At 33.2% G+C, this 22,819-nt stretch overlaps 2 protein-coding genes across 2 annotated transcripts in view; one reads left to right on the top strand and one right to left on the bottom strand.

Annotated features, from left to right (window-relative positions):
* Positions 1–13,163, top strand: part of LOC109362668 (probable arabinosyltransferase ARAD1) — a 20,705-nt gene extending 7,542 nt beyond the window's left edge. Inside the window, exons 2-4 of the mRNA XM_019608629.1 lie at positions 11,265–11,561; positions 11,656–11,751; positions 12,341–13,163. Coding sequence (XP_019464174.1) covers positions 11,265–11,561; positions 11,656–11,751; positions 12,341–12,763 — 816 coding nt within the window. The 3' untranslated portion in view covers positions 12,764–13,163. The remainder of the gene's footprint in view (positions 1–11,264; positions 11,562–11,655; positions 11,752–12,340) is intronic.
* LOC109362618 (hydroxyproline O-galactosyltransferase GALT2-like) lies at positions 15,416–21,992 on the bottom strand. The gene is made up of 7 exons (XM_019608539.1): positions 20,644–21,992; positions 19,904–20,136; positions 19,090–19,380; positions 17,828–17,956; positions 17,549–17,722; positions 16,183–16,290; positions 15,416–16,016 (listed from the first exon to the last, which is right to left on the bottom strand). Exons 1-7 carry the CDS (start codon positions 21,533–21,535, stop codon positions 15,807–15,809), a joined length of 2,037 nt encoding a protein of 678 aa, XP_019464084.1. The 5' UTR covers positions 21,536–21,992; the 3' UTR covers positions 15,416–15,806.

Genomic DNA, 22,819 nt, shown 5'->3' with positions numbered 1-22,819 from the left:
TGGCCAGTTCCAGTGGTCAACTTTGATAGAAAAAAAGTATGCAAATCAAGCGAACATGATTCATATAGAGAAGAGTGTACGGGAACAGCAATGAGCACGCCCACATTGGATCGCTCCCACTTGGAAAATCCCACTCTTTTCCCTTTCCACCGTGTTTTCACTTTTCCTTTTCACTGATACTTTTTTGCAGTGTAATTTTGAATGTTTTTTTTGTCTTCACAGTGTTTCACCTTCTCTTTTCACATGCTTTTTTTCAACATGTTTTCTCTCTTTTTCTCACAGTATTTCCAGTGTTTCAAGTGTTTATAGTATGTGTTTTTTTGAACCAAAAGGAGGAACCATTTAACACTACCAAACTAACCTATTTATATAAAAAATTAACCCTAACCTAATCCTAAAAAATTGCTAACAAAATTAATTCCCACTAACCTATAATCCCATATTAGTAGGCACCCACCAAGTCAGATTTGACTTGGTGTTTTATTATTTTTTTAATTTATTATTTTTTCATTTAATAAAAGACATTTTAAATGGTTTATGTATTTATTTATTTTTATATATCCGAATTATTTTATTTATTTTATAATATAAATTCGAAAAAATAAATATAATAAATAGTAGAAAACATTTTTTATCCTCTTTTTTTATATAAAATTATTATAGGCTTTTTAGGGTCTAATTTTATTCTTTTTTCTTATTTTTAAATTTTGGTTAACCTAATCACTTAGATTTAGGAACCTTAACAACATTGATTTTGATTTTCCTATTTAATTTTTTTTATTTTTAAAAACAATGTTTTGGGCTTTTTCTGGGCCGGACAAAAGTGAGTGTTCACAGCTGCCCCTCTTTACTTGTTACTTACTTGATAGTAAGCAAACCAAGGTTTGAGAGATATCATTGAAAGTAATGAGTAAAGAAATGAACGTCATTTTTTGTTATGGCTCAGAAAAAGGTCATTGGGAAGATATCCAGTTTTGGTGAAGCATATCAATGCTTTGTTGGTCGACCAGGGATTTATTGAGGCACTACCCGCGTTTGCCATGATGGACCAGGGATTTGTTGAGGCAGTTCCCGCGTTTGTCGTGATGGCCAGGGATTTGTTGAGGCAGTTCCCGCGTTTGCCATGATGGACCAGGGATTTGTTGAGGCAGTTCCCGCGCTTGCCGAAATGATTCAGGGATTTGTTGAGGCACCCATGCTGTCGAAATGATTCATGGCTTTGTTGAGGCACCCATGCTGCCGAAATGATTCAGGGATTTGTTGAGGCACTCATGCTGCCAAAACGACTTAGGGATTTTTTGAGGCACCCATGCTGCCAAAACGATTCAAAGATTTGCTGAGGCACCCATGCTGCCAAAACGATTCAGGGATTTGCTGAGGCACCCATGCTGCCAAAACGATTTAGGGATTTGCTGAGGCACCCATGCTGCCAAAAGGATTCAGGGATTTGCTTAGGCACCCATGCTGCCAAAACGATTCAGGGATTTGCTGAGGCACCCATGCTGCCAAAACAATTCAGGGATTTGCTGAGGCACTCATGCTGCCAAAACGATTCAGGGATTTGTTGAGGCACTCATGCTGCCAACATTGAGGTTTTGGTGTGAATTTAGAAAATTCACTTGCGGATTGTAATGTTCTACACCGGTTATTGATGCTGACATTGTGTATGTATGTATGTTGAGATGTATGATATGCAATTTTTGGTTTTTTTGTTTATGTTTATTAGAGGAATGATGTAGAGATGCATGTTTGAAGGTTTGGTTATATGCAATGCAATGATTTGTTTACGCATATTGGAAGAGCAATGTAAAAACATATGTTTGAATGCATGATTATATGTAATGCAGTGTTTTTCTTATTTGTTCTATAATGATTGATATACAAATGTGACTACGCATTGATAAGTATACTTATGTTTTAATGTATGTATGTCATGTATGATATGAATACTATATATAATGTTTGAATGTAATGAGGAGTAAGACTTGTGCACGATTGTTCTAATGCATCACTTATGGTTCAATTTGTTTTTTATCTTGTGTATGAAATTCATCAAATTTTGTAGACTTGACTGGAGTGGTCTTTGTTGCTTGATGTTGATTGGTACCATCAAAATCTGCCCCAGTATACTTGAAGATGTCTTTCTTTAAGGTGATCCTTAAGCCGCTTCAGTATGATCCTGTGGACAATGACTAAACCCAACTATTTTGCCTGAGTGTATGTTTGCATAGAATTTCTCCCAAAAGTGTTGATACTTTTTGTAACAATAAAAATTTCCCCAATGTGATTGTTATGAACTCTTGGCTTCACCCGGGAGTCTACAACTTAGATTCTCCAAAAAGTTGTAATAGTTTGGGTGATTGATGATATGTAGTAGTAAGTCTTCAATTCAGGGTGTTCATTTAATTTTCCCTAATTTTTGCCCAGAATACCATATGTAGGCATCTGTCGGGAATTCTCTCATTTTATAATGATCTTAAGTCACCTTCTTAAGTCACCTTCATAGGTTTTCGACTGAGGACCCCTCACCTTTTTCTAGGTTGCCCATGTGGGTTTTCAACCTAACACTCCTTTGTTTTTTTATTTTTTGTTTTCTTCTTTTCTTTGAACACCCTTAGACGTCTTGAATCGATGGAAAGTAGAAGCCTTGAACAATGAGTCATTCTTTCTTCAAGATGTTCGATAATCGAAGATCTTTCTTGTGTCTGATTGAGAGATTTTAACTTCTTGTAATTGATTGAACTAATACAATCATGAAAAATCACTTCTGCATTGCTCCAGTTTTGGACTCCTTTTAATTTTTCACAAGAAAATGAGATCAACCCAAAAACTGCCCCAGTTTTGGCTTCTTCTGACTTTCCACTAGAAAATGTGATCAGCACCCAAAATTTGCACCAATTTGATCTTCTTGAGATTTTCCACTGCCCCAGTGTGAGATAATCTGAGTCATTCTTATATCCATTGATTTGGTAAGCTTAGATTGTCAAGTTCAAGGCCATGAATCATCTTAAAACATGCCCCAGTTTGAGAAGCTTCCGATTTTCCTTTGCCTTTATTGCTCATGCATAACTTTTTTTAAAAAACAATGATCATGCAAATTTTGGTACGTGTTTGGGCTATGAGTGGTGATGTGGTAATGATGATAAAATTTGGGTTTGGCTTGGGTAAATGTCGTGGTGATGATGATGATGATAGAATTCAATTTAGGTTTGGCTTGGGTAGATATGATGGTGATGATGATAGAATTCAATTTGGGTTTGGCTAATAGTAGATGGTGGTGGCGATGATGATGATGATATAATTGAATTTAGGTTTGGCTTAGGTAAATATCATGGTGGTGATGATGATATAATTCAATTGAGGTTTGACTTGGGTTGACATGGTGGTGATGATGATAGAATTCAATTTGGGTTTGACTAATAGTAGATGGTGAAGGTATGAAGGACAAATGGTTGATATTTAATTGTGGTTGATGATATTTAATTTGTGTTTGGGTTTGTTTTGATATGATGATCGTGATAATAAATGTTAACTTATGCATTGAAGATGAGATATTTTATCAAAATTTTACGAGATTTGTGGAGTCAGCAATGTTTTTTGTATTAATGCATATCTTAGGCAAATAAGTCTTCAACAAGGTCTCTTAAGCTTGTATCGTGGCTAGGCTAAGGATTTTCAAGAAAAGGATATAAGGCTCAAAATTTGTGCTTCCCATACCCACCATTCACCTTTCTTCTTTATCCTATTTTCAACATTTTTCAAACATGACATTCAACTATTGAGAGAATTTTCGAGGTTTTGATAAGGATGGCCTATGATTAAGGCGATAATTTTTCATTAAGGGTTCCTTTTGTGATCCTTGATATTGCACTTTTGCCCTAACTTTTGCCTGAGATATTAATTGAGGATTCTCAGTAGGCTTTTTTTTGTTTATTTTAATTTATTTTATTTTTGGCAAGGAACGTTCTTTGTAATTTCTCATCCCTCGGTCGCATGATTGATGTGAAAGAATATTTTTCTTTAATAATTGAACGTCAAGGAAAACTGTTGAAAAGCTACCCTCCCCGGGCTATTGACATATTGAGGATTTTTCAAAAATTATCTCCTTTCATGATATCTAGGCTCAAATTTGGTGACTAGGGATATCTACATGGTGTTTAGGAATTACAAAACATGCCTTGTGTCATTAGAAAAATTTGCTTGAAGATGTACATCATTTTTTTTGTTTTATATTTGCATCATTCTCCATTTTATTTTATTTTAAATCAAATATCTCACAGTAATGCATATATTAATTTTATTTGAGTTTATTTGGTTATAGGTTCTTTGGATAAATATGGTAGTGAAGTTAGTACGGTGAGGTATAAGATGGTGAAATTTGCATGATCAATATATCAGTATATACTTGTTAAAAAGATATGCATCTGAAAGTAGATCTTTCTGAGTGAATACTTGAATGGTTTAACCTTGACTGTGGTCCTCAAGTTAAGAGAATTTTTCAAATTGGTCTCCAATTTAGTTGGGATTGAAGATAATGCATTATCGAGTATGGATTCAACCACAAACTAGGAGTTTTCTATCTTCTTGAATGTCTTCATTTTCAATATTGGTGGCTTTCAATCGAGTCTAACAGACTTATTCTTAAAATCAATCTTCCATTTATGAGTGTCCTTAGCAGTGTGATCATGAGATGCATGCAAAAAATGTTTTCTTATTGATGCATGATGTGCATGAAGTGAATTTTTTATCATGTTACATGAATTGAGATGTAACCTATAACTTAAAATGATGCATGAAATGCAAGAAATGTGTATGACTATGCATATGTTTGGATGTATGGATGGTGCAAGGATGTAAATCTTTTTATGATGCATGAGATGTGGGAATCCATCTAATTTTATTTTTTCTTGAATGAATGAGAGACTGTTGAAAAATGTAATTTATGATATGTACGACTTTGAATGCATGAGGTTTATGATATATAGGAAGATGTATGACATTTTTATTTTTTATTTTTATGATAATGAATGAAGATATAAAAATGGTTATTGAAATAATAGAATCTTTGAATGAAGTTTTTTTATGAATCTACGCATGAATGTATAAATAAATATGTGTATGAATGATGTACTTTTCATGAATGAATGAACTTTTTTCATTTTGAATAGTTTATTTTCATTTTTTTGATGAATGTATGAATGAATGTATCATTTATTTATCTATTATTTTTTGATGAATGTATGCATAAGTGAGTGTATGTATAAGTAATATGTTTTTTTTAATTGCATGTATACATGAGTGAATGAATGCTTAATAATTTTTTATGCATGAATGAACGTCTAAGTCAATGAATGATTATTTTTCTTTCTGAATACATGAATGAATTTTTTTTAGAATAATTAACTGAATGAATAAAATTAGATGAATGTATGATCATTATATTTTTAATTTTTTTAGTGAATGTATGATTTGTTTTTTAAAATGCATGTATGCATGAATTAATGAATGAGTAGATGAGTGTATGAATAATGTATGCATGAATAATTGAATGAATGAATAATTGCATAAGCGACTTAATGAAGATTTCTTTTTTAATGTGATGAACGAATGAATAAGTTAATCGATTTTTATTTTATTTTTGAGTGTATGATTGAATGAACGATTTTTCTTTTTGATTGCATGAATGAATGTATGATTAATATACTCTTTTTAATGAATATATGAATTATTATTATTTTGAAGCATGAGTGAATGAATGAATATGTGAATAAATAAGAGAATGTATGAATGATTTATTTTTTATTTTTTTAAAATACATATAAAAATGTAAGAGGAATGTATGCATGCATTAATGTATTGTTGTCAACGATAGTTTTTTATGAGTTAGTGTATGCACGGATTGAAATGAAAATTTTTTTGAATGATATTTATGTTTTTTTATGTATGTATTTATGATGAGTGGATGATGAATTTTCATATATCTATGTATGAATGTATGTATAAGTCAATCAATAAATTGTTTTTAATGCATAAATGCATGGATAATTGAGTAATTGTTTGAATATATAGTTTTTACGCTTATGCATCCATGAATGTACTTTTTTAAATTATGTGTTTTTATTAATGCACGATGAATGAAATATTTAAAATACAAAATGCATGCCTCTTAGGATAATGGACCCTATCTTGTGGGAAGTAGATCCAACAAACTTTTTATGTTCATCACTTCTTTCCTGTAACAATGTTTCTGATATCTCAAGGTTCCCTTCCCTGCCACTTTGTCTCTTCTGTGATGACAAAGTTGATTCAACTTCAGAATCAGCCTTTTGTGTATCTGTAGATTGGTGCTTTCTTATCTTTCCTGCCTTAATATATGCCTTTTCCATTCTCCTATCCAAATCCTTGAGAAAAGATGAATTATCTTCCTCACTTCTGACTTGCTTCTCTGAAATAGATGCTTTTCCATGACTAGGTTCATGAGTTCTAACTGCTGTTGAATGCTTATCTTGGTGTTCTTTTGTGGATATTGTTTCTTGCATAGTTACATTAGTCAACTTCTTTTCAGACTTCTTCCTTAGGTTCCAATTAATATCAGCACCAAAGGCAGTTCTTTCCTGGTTTGAAACACCATGCAGCTTCTTTGAGTCATCTCTTTGCCTGTTGAGCTCACCCGTCCCTTTTACCTCCACGTGTTTTACAGCATCCTTCTCATATCCTACCGATAATTCTTCCAAGTCATGCTTATCTTGAACTTCCAGGTCACTCACAAAAACCCCTGATGAATGTGAGTAAAAAGATGAACTAGAAACATCTTTTTGCTTCCTATGATTCTCACTTTTAGTAAAGGCTTCCTTTTCTTTGTTGGATTTTTCATCCTCTCTTCTCAAGTCTGTAGTTGCTACCTCATGTTGCTTCAAAAATCCTTTTTTCTCTGTTTCTACTTTCTTAACCAAACTCAACTTTCTCTCTTTACTCACATTGTTTCTTTTCTTCTTGGCTTCCATTCTTTTGGATGAAGACACATTCTTCAATTTGATATCACAAGCATCTTTATCTGCCTCCTCACTCAATAAGCTGAGAATTGATTCAACATCATCGGAATCAAATGAATGACAAGCTTCCCTTCCTTTCCGTGAAGCTGCAACCAAGTGTCTTCCCTTTAGTATCCTTCTACTTGTATTGCAAACAGTTCTCTCATTGAAAGAACAATTAATCTCGTAACAATTCTTTTGGAGCTCAAAAGATGGTAGCCGGGAAAAGTACAGGTCTCCACCACCCAAAATCATCCTTCTAGAAGGTGGCAATTGAATGAGAGTAGATTGCCTCAGCCCACTCAGAAGACTGGACTTTACGGGCACTCTGTAAGTGGAGAGTGAACAGAAATCACAACAACCACAACGTGATGAACAACGTGATGGGGTTCTTTCATACCATAAATTTGAGTAGCCATTGGAAGATAAAGTAAATGACTCTTTACACCTAACCGCATATATCGTTGAGCTGAAATATGCATTGTACATAGTTGATGCGTCTTCCCACCAAGGGTGGGAGAGAGTGCCTCGGTGAGAGAGTGTGTTCTTTTAATTACAACCGAGCTATAACAAGTAGAGAAATCAAGTCAGACAGAAGAGACTAGAAATGCTAGTTCAAGTCAAATGAGAAAGATAAGATAGGAATGGCAATAAGCGGTCATCCATATTCTGTTGAGTGGTGATGACGCAGCCAAAATGACATTAGCTAGTGTACCAGAATAACCAACGGTGCGGTTCACCTCATCTTTCAATTTTCACACCTGCATCGGTAGATGATTCAATGAAATCAGAATGGCTGACATAATCCAACAACTAAATCAACTTATCATAGTATTAAACTTCAGAACATACAGTAGCAGGAAAAAAAAGTATATAATGTGTCAGAAAGGAACGAATTCATCACACTTCCTGATTGATATCCGACAAGTTTATGCTCATTTTTTTCATACAAGTTTATTAACAAAATCGCTACGAGATCATCAATTGGCCCTCGGACTCCACAACAAACTTCTACCCATATAATAAAAATCCTATGAAACGCTTTCTATCCAGATAATGAACCGGTGCTTATAATAAGAATATACACAATCTGTGTGTGTCAATAAACCATCATCAACATGGAACAAACAATTTTCACTGCAAAGTTATAATCTTTTTATGTTTCTTAACGTAACCAACCACAACCCATTTTGCTATACTAATATTTCTATCACCCCTACTAGTTTAAGGGTCCAGGTACATGCAAAGTTGATAAATTTCTGAATGGGAAAAGGAGAAAGGTTGAGAAAACAACGAAAGTGTCAGGAAATATGTGAAAGAAAGTATGCATACCTGAGAAAGTGAGTGAATTTTGAAAAGGGTAGTGCTGATTCTGTGCACTGTTGTTATCCTTGGACTTCAACGAATTGCTTTGCAAAATGGGGTTTTGGGGTTTCAAATTTTGGTTGAATGAGATTGAGAATGAAACTGAAATTGGTGGAAATGGATTCAAGTAATTGGTTGCTTTGTTCTTTCACTTCGTAGGAAGACACAACATAGCACAAAGTTCAGTTACGGGATGGAACAGAATCATTCAACCTTAGCCATCTCATAAAAGTGGACCCATTTATGACCACCTTTCTAGTCCACATACACAGTTATTGTTATTCTCATAAAGTGCTAGTTTCACAAATTTGTTTTGTTAGGTTAATCATGGTGTAAAATTTTCCAAGTACCATAAGATTTATTTTTCCATTCCATAAAATAAGTAAATTTGGTAAGTTAAAAGATTTTATAAAAACAAACCATTAAAATTTAGTTTCAATTCACCAAAGTGATATAAGACTATAAGACGCTACTAAATTTTTAGATAGATCAAAAGATTAAATATTCAACTCCTAAGAGATATATTTGTTGAAATGTATTAATACGCACCTTAAAAAAATTAATTCATTAATAAAATACTTTTCCTTATAGACAAAAAAAACTTTTGTTTTAGTTCAGGATATATTTTATATAGAACGACCTCCATTTTATCTATCTATTTAAGACTTCTAAAGTTAGGTACAAAAATTTATATTAACAAGTAATTATAAACAAATTATTTAACTTTAAATATGTTAATTCATAATTGATTTTAAGGCAAAGTATTACTCCTAATTAATTAAAGTATACCAAATAAGTTGATTTTACCTATTAAATTACCACGTGAAGATGGAAATAGTTTTTTTTTAAAGTCATTTAATTGAGGTATATCATATTATTCTTAACATATAGGTTTATAAAAAATCTTAAAACAATATAAGTGTTCCCTAATCCTCTTTTAAACAGATATTTTAACTTGCTACTAATTTCATTAATTCATTCTACTCATAAAGTTTCTATTTTAAAGGGTTGGTGGACTCAAAAGAGATATTATAAGTGTGAGAGAATTAGATAATGGAAGAAAATGAAAAGGGAGCCAAACCAGAGATTCCAATTTATACACAGCTTAAGAGGCATTAGTTTTTACATGTTTTATGTAAAGCCTTCACATCATATTCTGATAAGACTGCTACTTTTAAAATTTTATGAAGAGCCTTAAAATAAGTCTCACGATTAAAGAAGATTATTCAGTGGAACCTTTTTCTTTTAATTATTCACTCTCTTCACACCCTATCACGTTTCTATATTTTATTATAATAGTTAAATAGTTATAACATTCTCAAATATACTTTTTAATTTTAAAGAAATCTGCTAAAAAAAATATACATGATTGTTTATCAACTCATGAAATATATATTTTTCTATTTTGCATGAAGTACTAGCAACTTATTGTGTAAAATATATACGGAAAAGAATACTAAAGCTCAACTTTTTTTTCTTTTTCCAGACTTTTATTAAGAGGAAATATGTGAAATGTTTATTTTTTATTTTCGAATAAAAATCATGTTTTATCAATTGCAATAAAAAAGTTACAGTTAATAGTTAAAAGGGTATAAAATAACCAATTGAATAATAACTTTATGACATGTAGTACACATATTGAAATAGTTGTTGAAATAAAAGAACCGTATATTTCAATGGTATAGTTAAAGTAAAATAATATTTGGAAATAAAAATAACCATGTAATATATATATATATATATATATATATATATATGTATGTGTGTGTACGTATATCCTTGGTCGCTTTATTCACAAGATTGATCTGAAATTATATTACATGAGTACTTCAAAATGTCTATATAACAGGTGTCTGATATACATATTTGTATTGGATATTATTTTCACACTCTTCAGACATCACAAAATACTGTTAAGTTTCACTTTTTTATCTGAGTTTGTATTAGAGGGTGAGCCTTGTCGCAGTGGTCAGGCTACTAACCAGTGACCCGTAAGTCATGAGTTTAGATCGTAGAAATAGTCTCATCAGCTGTGGGGAGTAAGCCTGCATATATTTCCCACAAATCCCACTAGGTCTTGGGAGCAATGTGCACTGGCTGCTCCATTTGAGTTTTTGTGCTAGATATTGGCAATATATCATAAAAATAGAAATTTATAATCTGTGTTAACATGTCAGCATGTTTGCAAGGCAGTGCATACTCTCAAGTGAGCTTTTCACATGACAGTGGTCTTGAAAGGAGATATTATTGCATGCTCTCTGCACATATTAAATGCATGCTCTAGAAAGGGTCTTATCATTGATGTTAAACTGACTTATATAAATTTTTAAGTTATTACTTATTAGTTTAAAATCAATGGTTGAACTATTTTCTGTAGTACTCATTTATATCATGCTTCAGAAGCATGCTTGAATTTCTCTACGCTGAGAGAGATAAACACAAAGATCAGAAACAGGGCGACTCCTGTTAAAATTTGTGTCGGTCCTATTTAGAGTCTTTGTGGTATCTTACCCTATACATGACTTTGACGCTGTAAAACTCATGAGAGGATCTGTTCTTGTGCTATGACCGCAACTCAATAAAAATGATTTCTCCACTTTTCTCTTTATTTGAGGTATGGCAGAACTATTTTCTGTTATTTATGGTTATGATGAGTTGTGACAGACTGATGGTTTTGTTTTCATTTAAATATTTTGTGGGATAATATACATAAATTTTTGTTCGTATGTTTTTGGCATCCTGCTGACATAACCAGTCTTAATGTTTTAACAAATGCTGGATGTCTTATCCAATGCCCATCCATGCTTGTGCATCTGAATTTTCACATCTCTATTGTTAATGTCAAATATTCCTCTCTTTTTATGTCAGGTTGATTTAATGGAACTCTTGAAAAAATCCAAATACTGGCAGAGGTCTGGCGGTAGAGACCATGTATTTCCTATGACACACCCCAATGCCTTTAGGTTCCTGAGAAATCAAGTGAACGATTCTATTCAGGTTGTTGTGGATTTTGGCCGCTACCCCAAAGGGATGTCTAATTTGGATAAAGATGTGGTATCTCCGTATGTGCATGTTGTGGATTCTTTTACAGATGACGAGGCTCAAGATCCATACCAGTCTCGCTCCACACTACTTTTCTTCCGAGGGAGGACTTTCCGTAAGAGTGTATGTCTGGTTCAGAGTTAGTTGAAACAATATATGCAATTCAATTCTTAATATTCTATGAAATTTGATATTGAGGGGTCTGTGATGTTTGCAGGAAGGAATTGTCCGTGCTAAACTGGCAAAGATATTGACTGGCCATGATGATGTTCACTACGAGCGAAGTTTTGCTACAGAAGAAAACATAAAAGTGGTATGCAGTCTAGTTATGTAATTGATATATGAGTCATGCTGTTTTGTTGGTTTTTTGTATTCAGAAGTTCTGTAGTTAACCGTTGGCTAAAAGGTCTCACAATTATTTCTCTTCCTTAATTGTCAGTCAAAGGCTAGGTTTCCTTTAAAAAGAAAAAAAAAAGGATAACGTATCTTACACAATAGGGCCTGATTATTTTGTGTCCTGCTCTTCTCTACATAATGTGTTTGACATGCATTCTCACTCTAGGAATCTGAAAATCGAGATGCAGTTTGCTTTTTGTGGACAGAATGAATTATGTTTTCCAAGTTGTTATTTTTTTAATTTTATTTTAAATTTCAGATGGTAATTTTATTTACTAGATTTAGATTTGTTCTCTCACTGAAAGCATTCATATGATACCCTGAATCGAACATGCTCCATTTGCAGATACCTTGAAACTTCTTTTATAGTCCAATCACGATTTATTACCATATATGCTATGGGAGCCGAATTCTATTCAATTTTTTTTATATTTCTCTTTTCTTACCATGCTAAGATCATTAACTTATGCACTTGTATTCCTTATGCACTGCTTCTGTTCCAACAGTCATCTATGGGGATGCGTTCATCAAAGTTCTGTTTGCATCCAGCAGGGGACACACCATCATCTTGTCGTCTTTTTGATGCCATTGTGAGCCACTGCATTCCTGTCATTGTGAGTGATCAAATTGAACTTCCATTTGAGGACGAGATTGACTACTCCAAGTTCTCATTGTTCTTCTCTTTCAAAGAGGCGTTACAGCCCGATTACATGATCAATCAGCTACGTAAATTTCCAAAGGAGAAATGGACCGAGATGTGGAAGCAGCTTAAAAACATCTCCCACCATTATGAATTCCAGTACCCTCCGAAAAGAGAAGACGCGGTTAATATGCTGTGGAGACAGGTCAAGCACAAGCTTCCTGAAGTCAAGCTTGCTGTTCATAGAAGCAGGAGGTTAAAAATCCCAGATTGGTGGCATAAGAGATGATTGTTAGAGATTTTTTTCTTGATCTTGTACATTCTCTCTCTTCAGTTCCATTGACTATCCCTGAAAGGAAACATTATCATTTGATACGGCCTCTTATCTCAGCATTTTTAAAGAGAAATTTTTGTAGAAGTTTCAATCTGTGATTTGTTATGTTCAGTAGTCTCTTATTTGGTTGGGAGCATTTGGGTTCATGAACAATCCCTGTGCAAATTGAAATCCAGTGATATACTGTCTCTTATTGATATGCTCTCATGATTAGGGATGATATTAATAAGGTCATTCTCTAGTTTACCCAATTTACTTTGTAACTTTGTATATTTCTATTCGTTCATTTGAATTCGTCAGTTTTCATGGATTTTGAATATGACATATTGTTGTGGCTAATTAATAGCATTTTCCTTCTCCCCTCTTACTTTGATCAAAATAAACTTCTCTTTAATACATCGGGATTTTTTTGTCAATCACTCCTTTAGCACCAGTGGAGAACCGGAAAGGGTGGTCCAATCAGACCGATTGCTTAACTTGAAAATGATTATGGTTTGTAGTCTTGATCAAATGTGGGGTTGAATTGCTTTGAATTGAAGAAATTTCAATTCGACCGTATTAAACTCAGTTAAATTAGAATAACCCGGAAAGTAAATCAGATGATTTACTTAGAAAATTTAAATATTGAACACTAGTTTAATGTTTTGTTTTACTCTAGTCCAAAAATTATGAATGGAATACTAACATGTCACTTCAATATAATTATATGTAATTATTAATTATACAAAAATTTTGTATATAATTATATATATTCATAGATAAAAATAAATAATTATTTATTTAACCACAATTTAACTATTTAAACCACTTATTATCCTCTTACCCAATTAATGGAGTTGATATGAGATTTAGTAAGTAGTCTACCTATTTCTGCCCAACGTCTGAATGAACATTGCTGGTTCAAGGCACTTGTCGATTTAATGGGGGTGGTGTACTAATTGAGAAATCCACTAATATGATGGAACTTAGTCATTTTCAAATTTATTATTAGGTAAAACTTTATTTTGTTTGTATTTGACAATTCTTATGAATAATATTAAAAAACCTTCCATATATCAGTTTTCGTAATAAGTGAAACAAGCCAAACTTAAGTATGGTTTTTTAAAAGAAGGCATGAATAGTTAACATTAAAATATAAACTCACTTCTTTGTAGACTCATGTGACCTTCAAATAAAGGTTAATCTCAATCATCTATATATAATTATATGATTAAAACTTAGCACTCTCACTCAATCGTATAAAAAGAGTTATGAAACTTACACCCCTTGTTATTTATTATTGTTTATTAGATAATATAATTTTCATAGACATTTCTTTTTGTTTTTAATGTACCAATAAAAAAATTAATCCATTACATTTCTTTTTAAATTGTGGATCTGCCTTTTATCATGTTCTTATTTTCCAATTTTTCTTTTCTCGCCATATTGCATCCTTGTATTATGTAATTTGATCTGAAATACTTTTCCAACTCATTCCTTCTGTTCCTTTTCTCCTGTCTCCAAAGTGTGCAAAATTCCCTTTTCTTAATTCTTCGTCCAAATTAAACCATAATCAGCAGATATCATCACAAAAACTCCCATAAAAAATTGAAAACGCAAATAACTTTACCAACCCAAATTGCAAAATTTGGTGTCTTTATTAGTATTTTGGTTCAACATAAAAGATAGTAGTGAGGTGCCCACAATTTTCCCCCCAACAATTTCAAGAAATCTGACCTTTTTTTTTGGTTAATGGGAAGTTTCTCACTGATTTTTTCATATATTGATGGTGTCAGCAAAAATACATAGGAACTCAACATGCATCAAAACATGATTATAAAAAGTCCAAACCCATGTTTTGCATCCAAAGTCCCATCAATATATAATAATGTTGTTGAAGATAGCATTGGCATGTTAGTTACTTTCAAGTACTATGCAAACACAGCTCTAAGGTTGAGTTTGGTTAAGTAGAGTAAGAGAAGATAGAAAAGAAGGAGGGAGAAATAAGAGAGAAATGAGAAATTTCTTCCCTTCTGTTGAGAGGGGAGAAAGAAGGAAAAGAGGAAAAAAGTGAGTGAGCCCACAAAATTTCTTTCTCTCCACTTATGAGGAGAAAGTGAGACTTTACCCGAAAAATAATTTGTTGTCTCAAATTGTGTCCCAAACTATGTCACAAATCATATCAATTGAAAATGTTAATTAAAATTATAACAAAATTTATAATCTAAAATTATAAAATTTATTTTTAATTATTAATAAAACAACATTTTCCAGATTTCTCTTTTCTTTATTATATAGACATTTTTATAATTTGAACCACAACATCTATCACTTTCTTCTCATTTTCTATCCAACCAAACAAAAAAGAAAGAGAAGAAAATATTTCTTTCTATTCATTTTTTGTCATTCTTCTCTTATACCAAACATCACAAAAATCTACTATATTTCTCCTCTTTCTCTTTCTCACCTTTTTCTTTCTCGCTTACTTCTCTCTTCTTATTTTCTCTTGTCAACCAAACAAAGCTTAAGAGAACTTCAATATATTTTAGATAAAACATTATTACATTAACAATATATTAAAATTAAATCTTAATACACATGTAAAAAGATGTTTGAGATGGCAAAGAATGATTAAACTGTTAAACTGCATGAACCTTAAAAACTAAATGACCTGAGATAACTTGCAATACACTAAATATGAAGCAGGGAAATGCTCACAAAATTTAAGCCTCAGCCTCTTGTAAGCACAAGCACCAAATGGTAGTTGTATATTGTCTAAAACTACTATGCTTTTCTTTCCACTTAGTAGTGTGTATGATGTATCACATTTCATCTAATTTTGTTTCTTTGTTTTTGGAAACATTTGTACTAAATTCCATTTCAAATTGGAATTCTGATACATTTTGCTATCATTGTAATTTTGGGCAAATATTAACCTAGACAGACTAGGATTAACAGAAGAATACAAAGACACACCGTGGCGAATCAGAGTGGAATTGTTGGTTACTCGCTCATATTGTCATCGGAAGTTGCAGCAGCTAGCTCTACCTCTTGACAATTTGTCCCATAGACAGATCATTTGCCTTGGTGATTGGTAATGTGCAGTGTAGTAGCCTTCTATGCATCCATACTGACAAAACTTCCAGCTATGGGAGTATTGAACTGCGGATACAGTGTTGTTATATTGCTCAACCCACATTCCCATACTTACATCCTCCATCTTAAAGAGCTGCCATCAGCAACAAATATATTTCAATTTCAGTAACCTAACAATTTGTATTAATATGGCAACTTGGAAGTAAGTACAAAAAATTGTTTAAAAGAAAAGAAGGGCCACAGGATAAAGGGTACTGCAAAGATAAAAAGATATCCAGAAATTTTTTAAGGTAACTAACCCTAAGCCTTCTATTCTTCTGTTGAGATATGATGAAAGTAACAATATCACTAGAAATTACATATGCAGGTCCATTTGCATAAGGAGGATATACTTCTTCTGGCCACTCCTGCAACAATAAAATGTAACCCGTCAGAGAATGGAATACGAACAAATAATAACATTCTATGTATTCTCTTGTACTTATGCCCACTCCCCAAATAAAATTTATACAAGGACTATACTCAAGGGAATGAGAATTCATTTACAAATGGAAAAAGAAGTATGACAAAAGGAAGTAGTGTTGGGCAACTGGCATTCAATGTAAAAATAACTGAAACTTTATGAGATGGATAGGCGATGTGATTGTGTGAAGGCTAGATTGTTGCCCATAAGCAACATGTTCTATGGGTCTGAGTATGATACACCTCAGCATAGTGAAAAATAAGGCAGAATTCCCGCATTTTCGTGTCTGAGTATAGGTAGAAACGCTACTTCACAAGTGTAGGAATGTAGCATTATTTTTGGAACTTGGAATATTAGCACTCTTAAGGTAATCCATGAAAATAGTTGACAACAAGATGAGGATGATTAATTTAATCTTCCTACAATAGACAGTTCAGATTTTGTTATGGTAAACTGGCAATATATACTCTAGAAATAGAGTAGGCATGATAATAGATGAGAATTAAAAGAATAATTTTGTGGTCTTACACAAAGATCAACTTTAGGTCCTTATCTTTTTATCTTGGTCCTTGATGTGCTTACTAGCACATCTAAGAACCTGTGCCATAATGCAAGTTCTTTAGAGATAAAGTAGGGATAGCAGTTAGCACTTATTATGCAAAAGATTGTAGAATCTGGCTTTAGACGGTTTGACCATGTGAAGACAAGACCATTAGAATCCGAACAATAGTAGATCTGATCAAGTAGAGGATAGCCCAATAGTTAGTGTCAAAGGAGACGTTGAAAAACTGTATAAACCATTAACATGGACTTGGATTAAATGACATTTATTAAGACATGATTTACAATAGAACACATTGTATTTTATTTGATCCATGTAGCCGATTTCGTCTAGTATGAAAAGGTGTCGTTGTGCCACATCTTACTATATAACAGATTGACATATAATATATACAGAAATATCAGTTAAATAAAAAGTGGCATCACATAGCAAAACAAATTTCAGTCAAAATATAGAAAATGAGTAGAGTAATATCTAGATCCCTATGCTTACTAACGGCTAGTTAGCGTCATCTCAAAGTAGAAGCTCAGGTTTTCATCCTACTCTTTAGGACCCTATTAGGCAAAAGGAGTTGATTGTTTTGATAAGCAAACAAAGGAAATAAAGGATACACAACTCATGTAAGTTGTAACTGTCATACCTCATAAGTGACTGCCCATTTGCCATTTCTCAGAGGCCGGTGCCGGAGATTGAGATTGCCCATATAAAGGGACTTGTTATGGGGTAACTTGTCAATTTCTTTCATGACAGTATCCACCCTAATAAACGTATCATCATCAATTTTCATGATATGTGCAGCGGTCACATTATTAATCTGCATGAGCAAAAATTGGCTTACATACTCGAGAGGGCACAGACAGAATTCAGGAGCTAAAAGAATTGGAAGAAAAGCTGACTAGTGGTCTAAAATTGAACTCACCCCAAACTCACAAATGGCCACGGTTTTAAGTACAACAAGCTCATAGCGGTCCATAAAGGGCAAGATGACAATATCACCAAAGTAAACAGACTCCTTCTTCAGCTCTACATTAACTTCCTTCCTTGGATTCTTCAGTTGATGTTTATAATACGTACACAACACGGAAAAATTAGGCATGCCATATCAATAGAAAGTTAGAGAACAACGAAATAAAAATATACACCAAAAATCCCAAATCTCAAAATTTTGGATGTTATGCTTACATTGATTACACATTTCATGCGTACATCTAATTGTGTATAAGTTGAACTAATGATATTTTCTTCAGCAAATGCATTCTATTTCGAGTAGAAATGTCAACATCGAAACTATCTCGTGTAACTTCAATATCTTCAAATATATTTTGTCATTCTATCACTCAGTCCTCAGTGGAAAATAGTGTAAACTTAATTACAAATTGAGGACGTATTATGCAGAAGCAGCCAAAGTTCACCCAAAACAACTGACATAATGATTTAAGGTTTTGACCTGAATGGATGAAAAACCATCCCATGCAATCAAATTCCAATTTAAATGGATAAGCCACATTAAATGATGAAGATTGGAAGAACTAAACTTGTAGCCTTGTAGGCGTCTTGCTTAAAGAGAAGTTCTTAATGGAAGACAAAATAGATTAGTCAAGGTTATATATATACCTATAACTAATATTATTTAAAGTTTCATAGCATTCACACAAAAAATCCAATGGATTCTATCGCCAATTTAGATCACATTTAGGCATGTTCCAAATCTAAGGAGTTGTGGTCCTAAAGCATATTTTATCTTCCCCTTTACATTCTAAAATAAATCTCAGCTGTACAAATCAAGTCCAGCTTTACCATATCCAAAGATATTTTATCAGTTTTTCGGTATAATATTTTGAGAATGATTGAAAATCGGAATTAAATACTCCAACACCCAAATGTCAACTATACCACCAAAACCCACCAAAGAAAGAAACATCATTAACATGCCTGGTTATGTGAAAACCTCATAACCAGGACTCGGCTTTTCATATGACTCACTGTTTATTTCTGTTTATTTTATTGGAAAGATCTACCCTTACAAAACAAACAAACCTGATCCCGGTCAATCAAAAACTGTTAGTGATAAACTCCAAGTTCTATTTGTATGGCCAACAAATTAAGGTCCTCAAAAGCCCTACTTCTAGTTCAAAGTCACTATATGCTTCCATGCCATTTAAAAATAGACAGAAAACTTACCAGTGCAACAAAGAATCGTGCTACTACATCCGAAGACTTTACTGCAGTTGATTGCATCCATGTTTTTCTAACTGCCATACGTTCTGAAAAGTGATTTGAGGCAGAAAGAATTCCAATGAAAAGTTTAATAGGATGTTTGGGCAAAGGACTGGCTTTCCAGGTCTCTGACATTTCCAGTACTCTTTGAGGTGAGAAACTTGGATGAGAAGTAGGAAGAGAGGTAGTGAAAATTGAATGAACATCCACGTTTCCTTTCACTAACAATCCTGTAGCATCTTCAAGAGTAAATCCCTAAAGATATAGCAGGAAAAAAAGGTCAGGGGAAAATCCCATTACCATAGCAGCCTATATTATAGAAAGAGGGCGACCCGATGCACGAGGTCCCACCTAATGGGGTATGAGGAGGGTAGATGTACGCAACCTTACATTCGCAAGCAGAGAGTCTATTTCTAGGTTTTGAATCCATGACCTCCAAGTCACAAGACAAACAACCTTACTATTGTGCCGAGTCTCACCCTCTAGCCTAGATTATAGAAAATGGCAATAAATTTATTCTCAAAGCTTAAGCTATAACTGAGTGACCCTTCAACACATACAACAAGAGATATTACCATTATCATAAACTATTGAGGGTACACCAAAGTTATCAATCTATGACTTTTTGAATGACAATGCAGTAAAGTAAAAGCAATTGCATTAAGAAACTTATCTCACGGCAGACTATTATTGTTAAGCAATTTATGCAATTTCGCACAACCTAGATATTTATTACAAGCATTAGATGACAATATCTATCTTATCTCAAACAACTTACAGTCCGGTATGGAAATGACGTCACATGGCGACCCCCAACATTAATATGGTATCCATCAACACCAGCACGCAGTGTAAGGATAAACATTCTACCCTCAATGAAAGGAAATGGCCATGTCACTTCTGGCTTTTGTTCACGACCTATAAATCGCTTAAACCATGATGTCGTCTTCGACTCTTTTGAGTCTACAATGTCATTACGCATCCATTTTTCACATCGTCTGTATCCATCAACTGCCAAATATAATAAGATAAATATTATAAGGATATGAATATGTAAGAGAAGACAGCGATTGGATATCATCACAAACAACTAGAATATCTCTCCCCCCTCCCCTTTTAAAATAAAAAGGGAAAAAAATCTGCTTATTAAAAAACTAGAATATCATATATGGAAAAAGTAAAAATGTAAATAAAATTACTAAATATTAAGATATAAGAGCCTGATCATTAAGTATGTGATATATTAAGAGTATACTTCTATAACTAATAACCATTACATATCTTATGTTTAAAGCTTTATAAAAAAGGGTAAGCCTTTTTTCCTTTTCTGCTGACCATGAAATGACCAAGTAATAAGGTGTTCCCTATTTTCATGATCATTTTCTACTTTCCTTATGCCATCCTTTCTGATAACATAAATTGTCTTTTATATTTTACAATTATGACAATGGATGGTCAATCATGTGATACCTTTTAATATCATGCTTCAAAATGAATACGGAATATGATAAATCATACCAAGCATTTCTTCTTCATCACTGGAAGGCAGACCATCACATCTTTGAGATTTCCCCCACTGCATTCGGTAACAAGTATTATGCTCAATAACTGGATGTTTGCTCCAATCTCCTCTTACTCGAGGATTCAGGTGAAGAATCTTTGGAGGTTCCTCCCCATCCACTGCCTTTAGGCCTTGCAATTCAATCATGAATTGTGAAACTGAAACCAACCCTTCACCATGTTTCAACTTGGCAAGACGAGGAACATACTCCTTATGAGCATGATGGGGTGTTCCCACCACCGTGATCGAAGAACCAGCTGCAAGCCCACAAGGAAGAAACATCAAACCATCTCCTTTCTCCAATTCTTCCCCACTAATTGATATCCAAGAAGGACACGACTCAGCCTTTTCTTCAAGGACAGAGTCGTTTCCCGACTCCTTCTCGTCTACCATATCTAGTTCATTCCAAGCCTTTAACCCTAACAACCATGCCTCATCTGCCATCCTCTCAAGCACAGGCAACTCACTATCCCTCTTCCTTTCCTCCATGAGTTTCCCTGTTATCCTACCATATCGTGGTGGACGCTGCTTCACATGCTGGAGACCATGTTCTTCCTCCTTAACTGGTTCTTTGTTCGGCCTCAAGGGCGAATCATGGTCCTTATCTTCTAACTTCCGGTGAATCGCATCTTGATAAACAGAACTAACAAAAGATTTACTTATATCTGAATCTTCAGAGCCCCGAATGGATGCCCCATCCAATCTATCATCAACTTCATTTGATAAAATTTTCAAAAAATGTGGAAACTTAAATGATATAAAAAGCAAGTACAACACCCCAATGCCAAACAAAAAATGAGATAACCTAAACCTCCTCGAATTGGGTGATTCATTTTTCGTTCTCTTCATCTTCAAAACACAACCCAAAACCACATATACACTCTACAACCACAACATCAATTTGCACAAACCTATATATTATTATTACAAGAACAAAATTTGAGATCAACCCACGTCCGAAGTTTCAGCAAAAACCAAAAGGGTTGCTTTTTAGGCAAAGAAAATGGGAATTTTCATAAGAACATGAAGAACCGGACCTGAACAAAAGGGAAGAAATTGAGTTCAGAAATCAACGAATTTCACAGTGCATCAACAAATTGGTAAGAAAACCATTTCAATTATGGCTCTGAGAATCCTTAAGGCTTCAAGCATTAGATAGCATTGTGCAGGAAACTCGATCTCCACCCTGAACCCTGATGCACAACCAGAGATGAATGCACAAAAAAGGGATGTGATTTAATTGTGAATGGTTGTGAGGATTTGTAACTGTAATACTACGTGATAATGAAGAAGAGAGAATCGTATTTCGGTTTAAACCGCGAAACCGATAATATTAAACCGAACCAAAAAAACAAGGTTCAATTTGGTTCTTTTCTGATTTGATTTGTATTTTTAAATGTTCATAAATTATTCGAATTGAATTAGATATTAAATTTTTTTTTTATTATTTTATATAGGCTAAAGGACTTAGATTAATTATTATAAAGGTTGTTGAGCTATATTTTGTTTTATATAATTAGATTTTTTTTGTTTGTATTTAGTTTTTCTGTCAAATTTCTAAATATGACTAATTTTCTTTATATTATGCAATTGTGAATATGAATCTTATTTTAAGTTAGGATATTAGAAATGAGAGTAAAGAGCTAGCTAGAACTTGAATTATTAATATAAATGAGAGGAGATTAGAGATTTGACTTTAAAGTTAGGATATAGTGTTTATTATGGGGGTTGTAGTCCACTTCCATTAACCCATATGATATTAGAAATGATTAAGAAGCATGGTGATCAACAATCATGTATTATAATTGAAACAAAACTCCTAGGATATTTTTCTTAATTTAATTTGATTGGTTGAAATCACTTATGTCATAATTCCTCTATAGTATTGGATTTTCCAGTACTAAGAATGTGAGAGGAGACAATTTTTTAAAATTATTAATTTATAAAAAAGTAAAAATATGAATCATTGAATTTTTGTTATTATCATGTGTCATAATCAGTACTGCCCTCTCTAGTAGTGGAGAAAAAATGGAAAAATGTATGGTATATGTATTTCATTATGTGTTCCTCTCTCTAACAATGTTATGTCCTAATTAGTTGGATGAGGATGTGGTTTACTTTTGATCCTTTCAA

Source organism: Lupinus angustifolius, chromosome LG12, assembly GCF_001865875.1.
Source record: "Lupinus angustifolius cultivar Tanjil chromosome LG12, LupAngTanjil_v1.0, whole genome shotgun sequence".
NCBI classification, from domain to species: Eukaryota; Viridiplantae; Streptophyta; class Magnoliopsida; order Fabales; family Fabaceae; genus Lupinus; species Lupinus angustifolius.
This window is presented reverse-complemented; position numbering and strand designations above follow the sequence as displayed.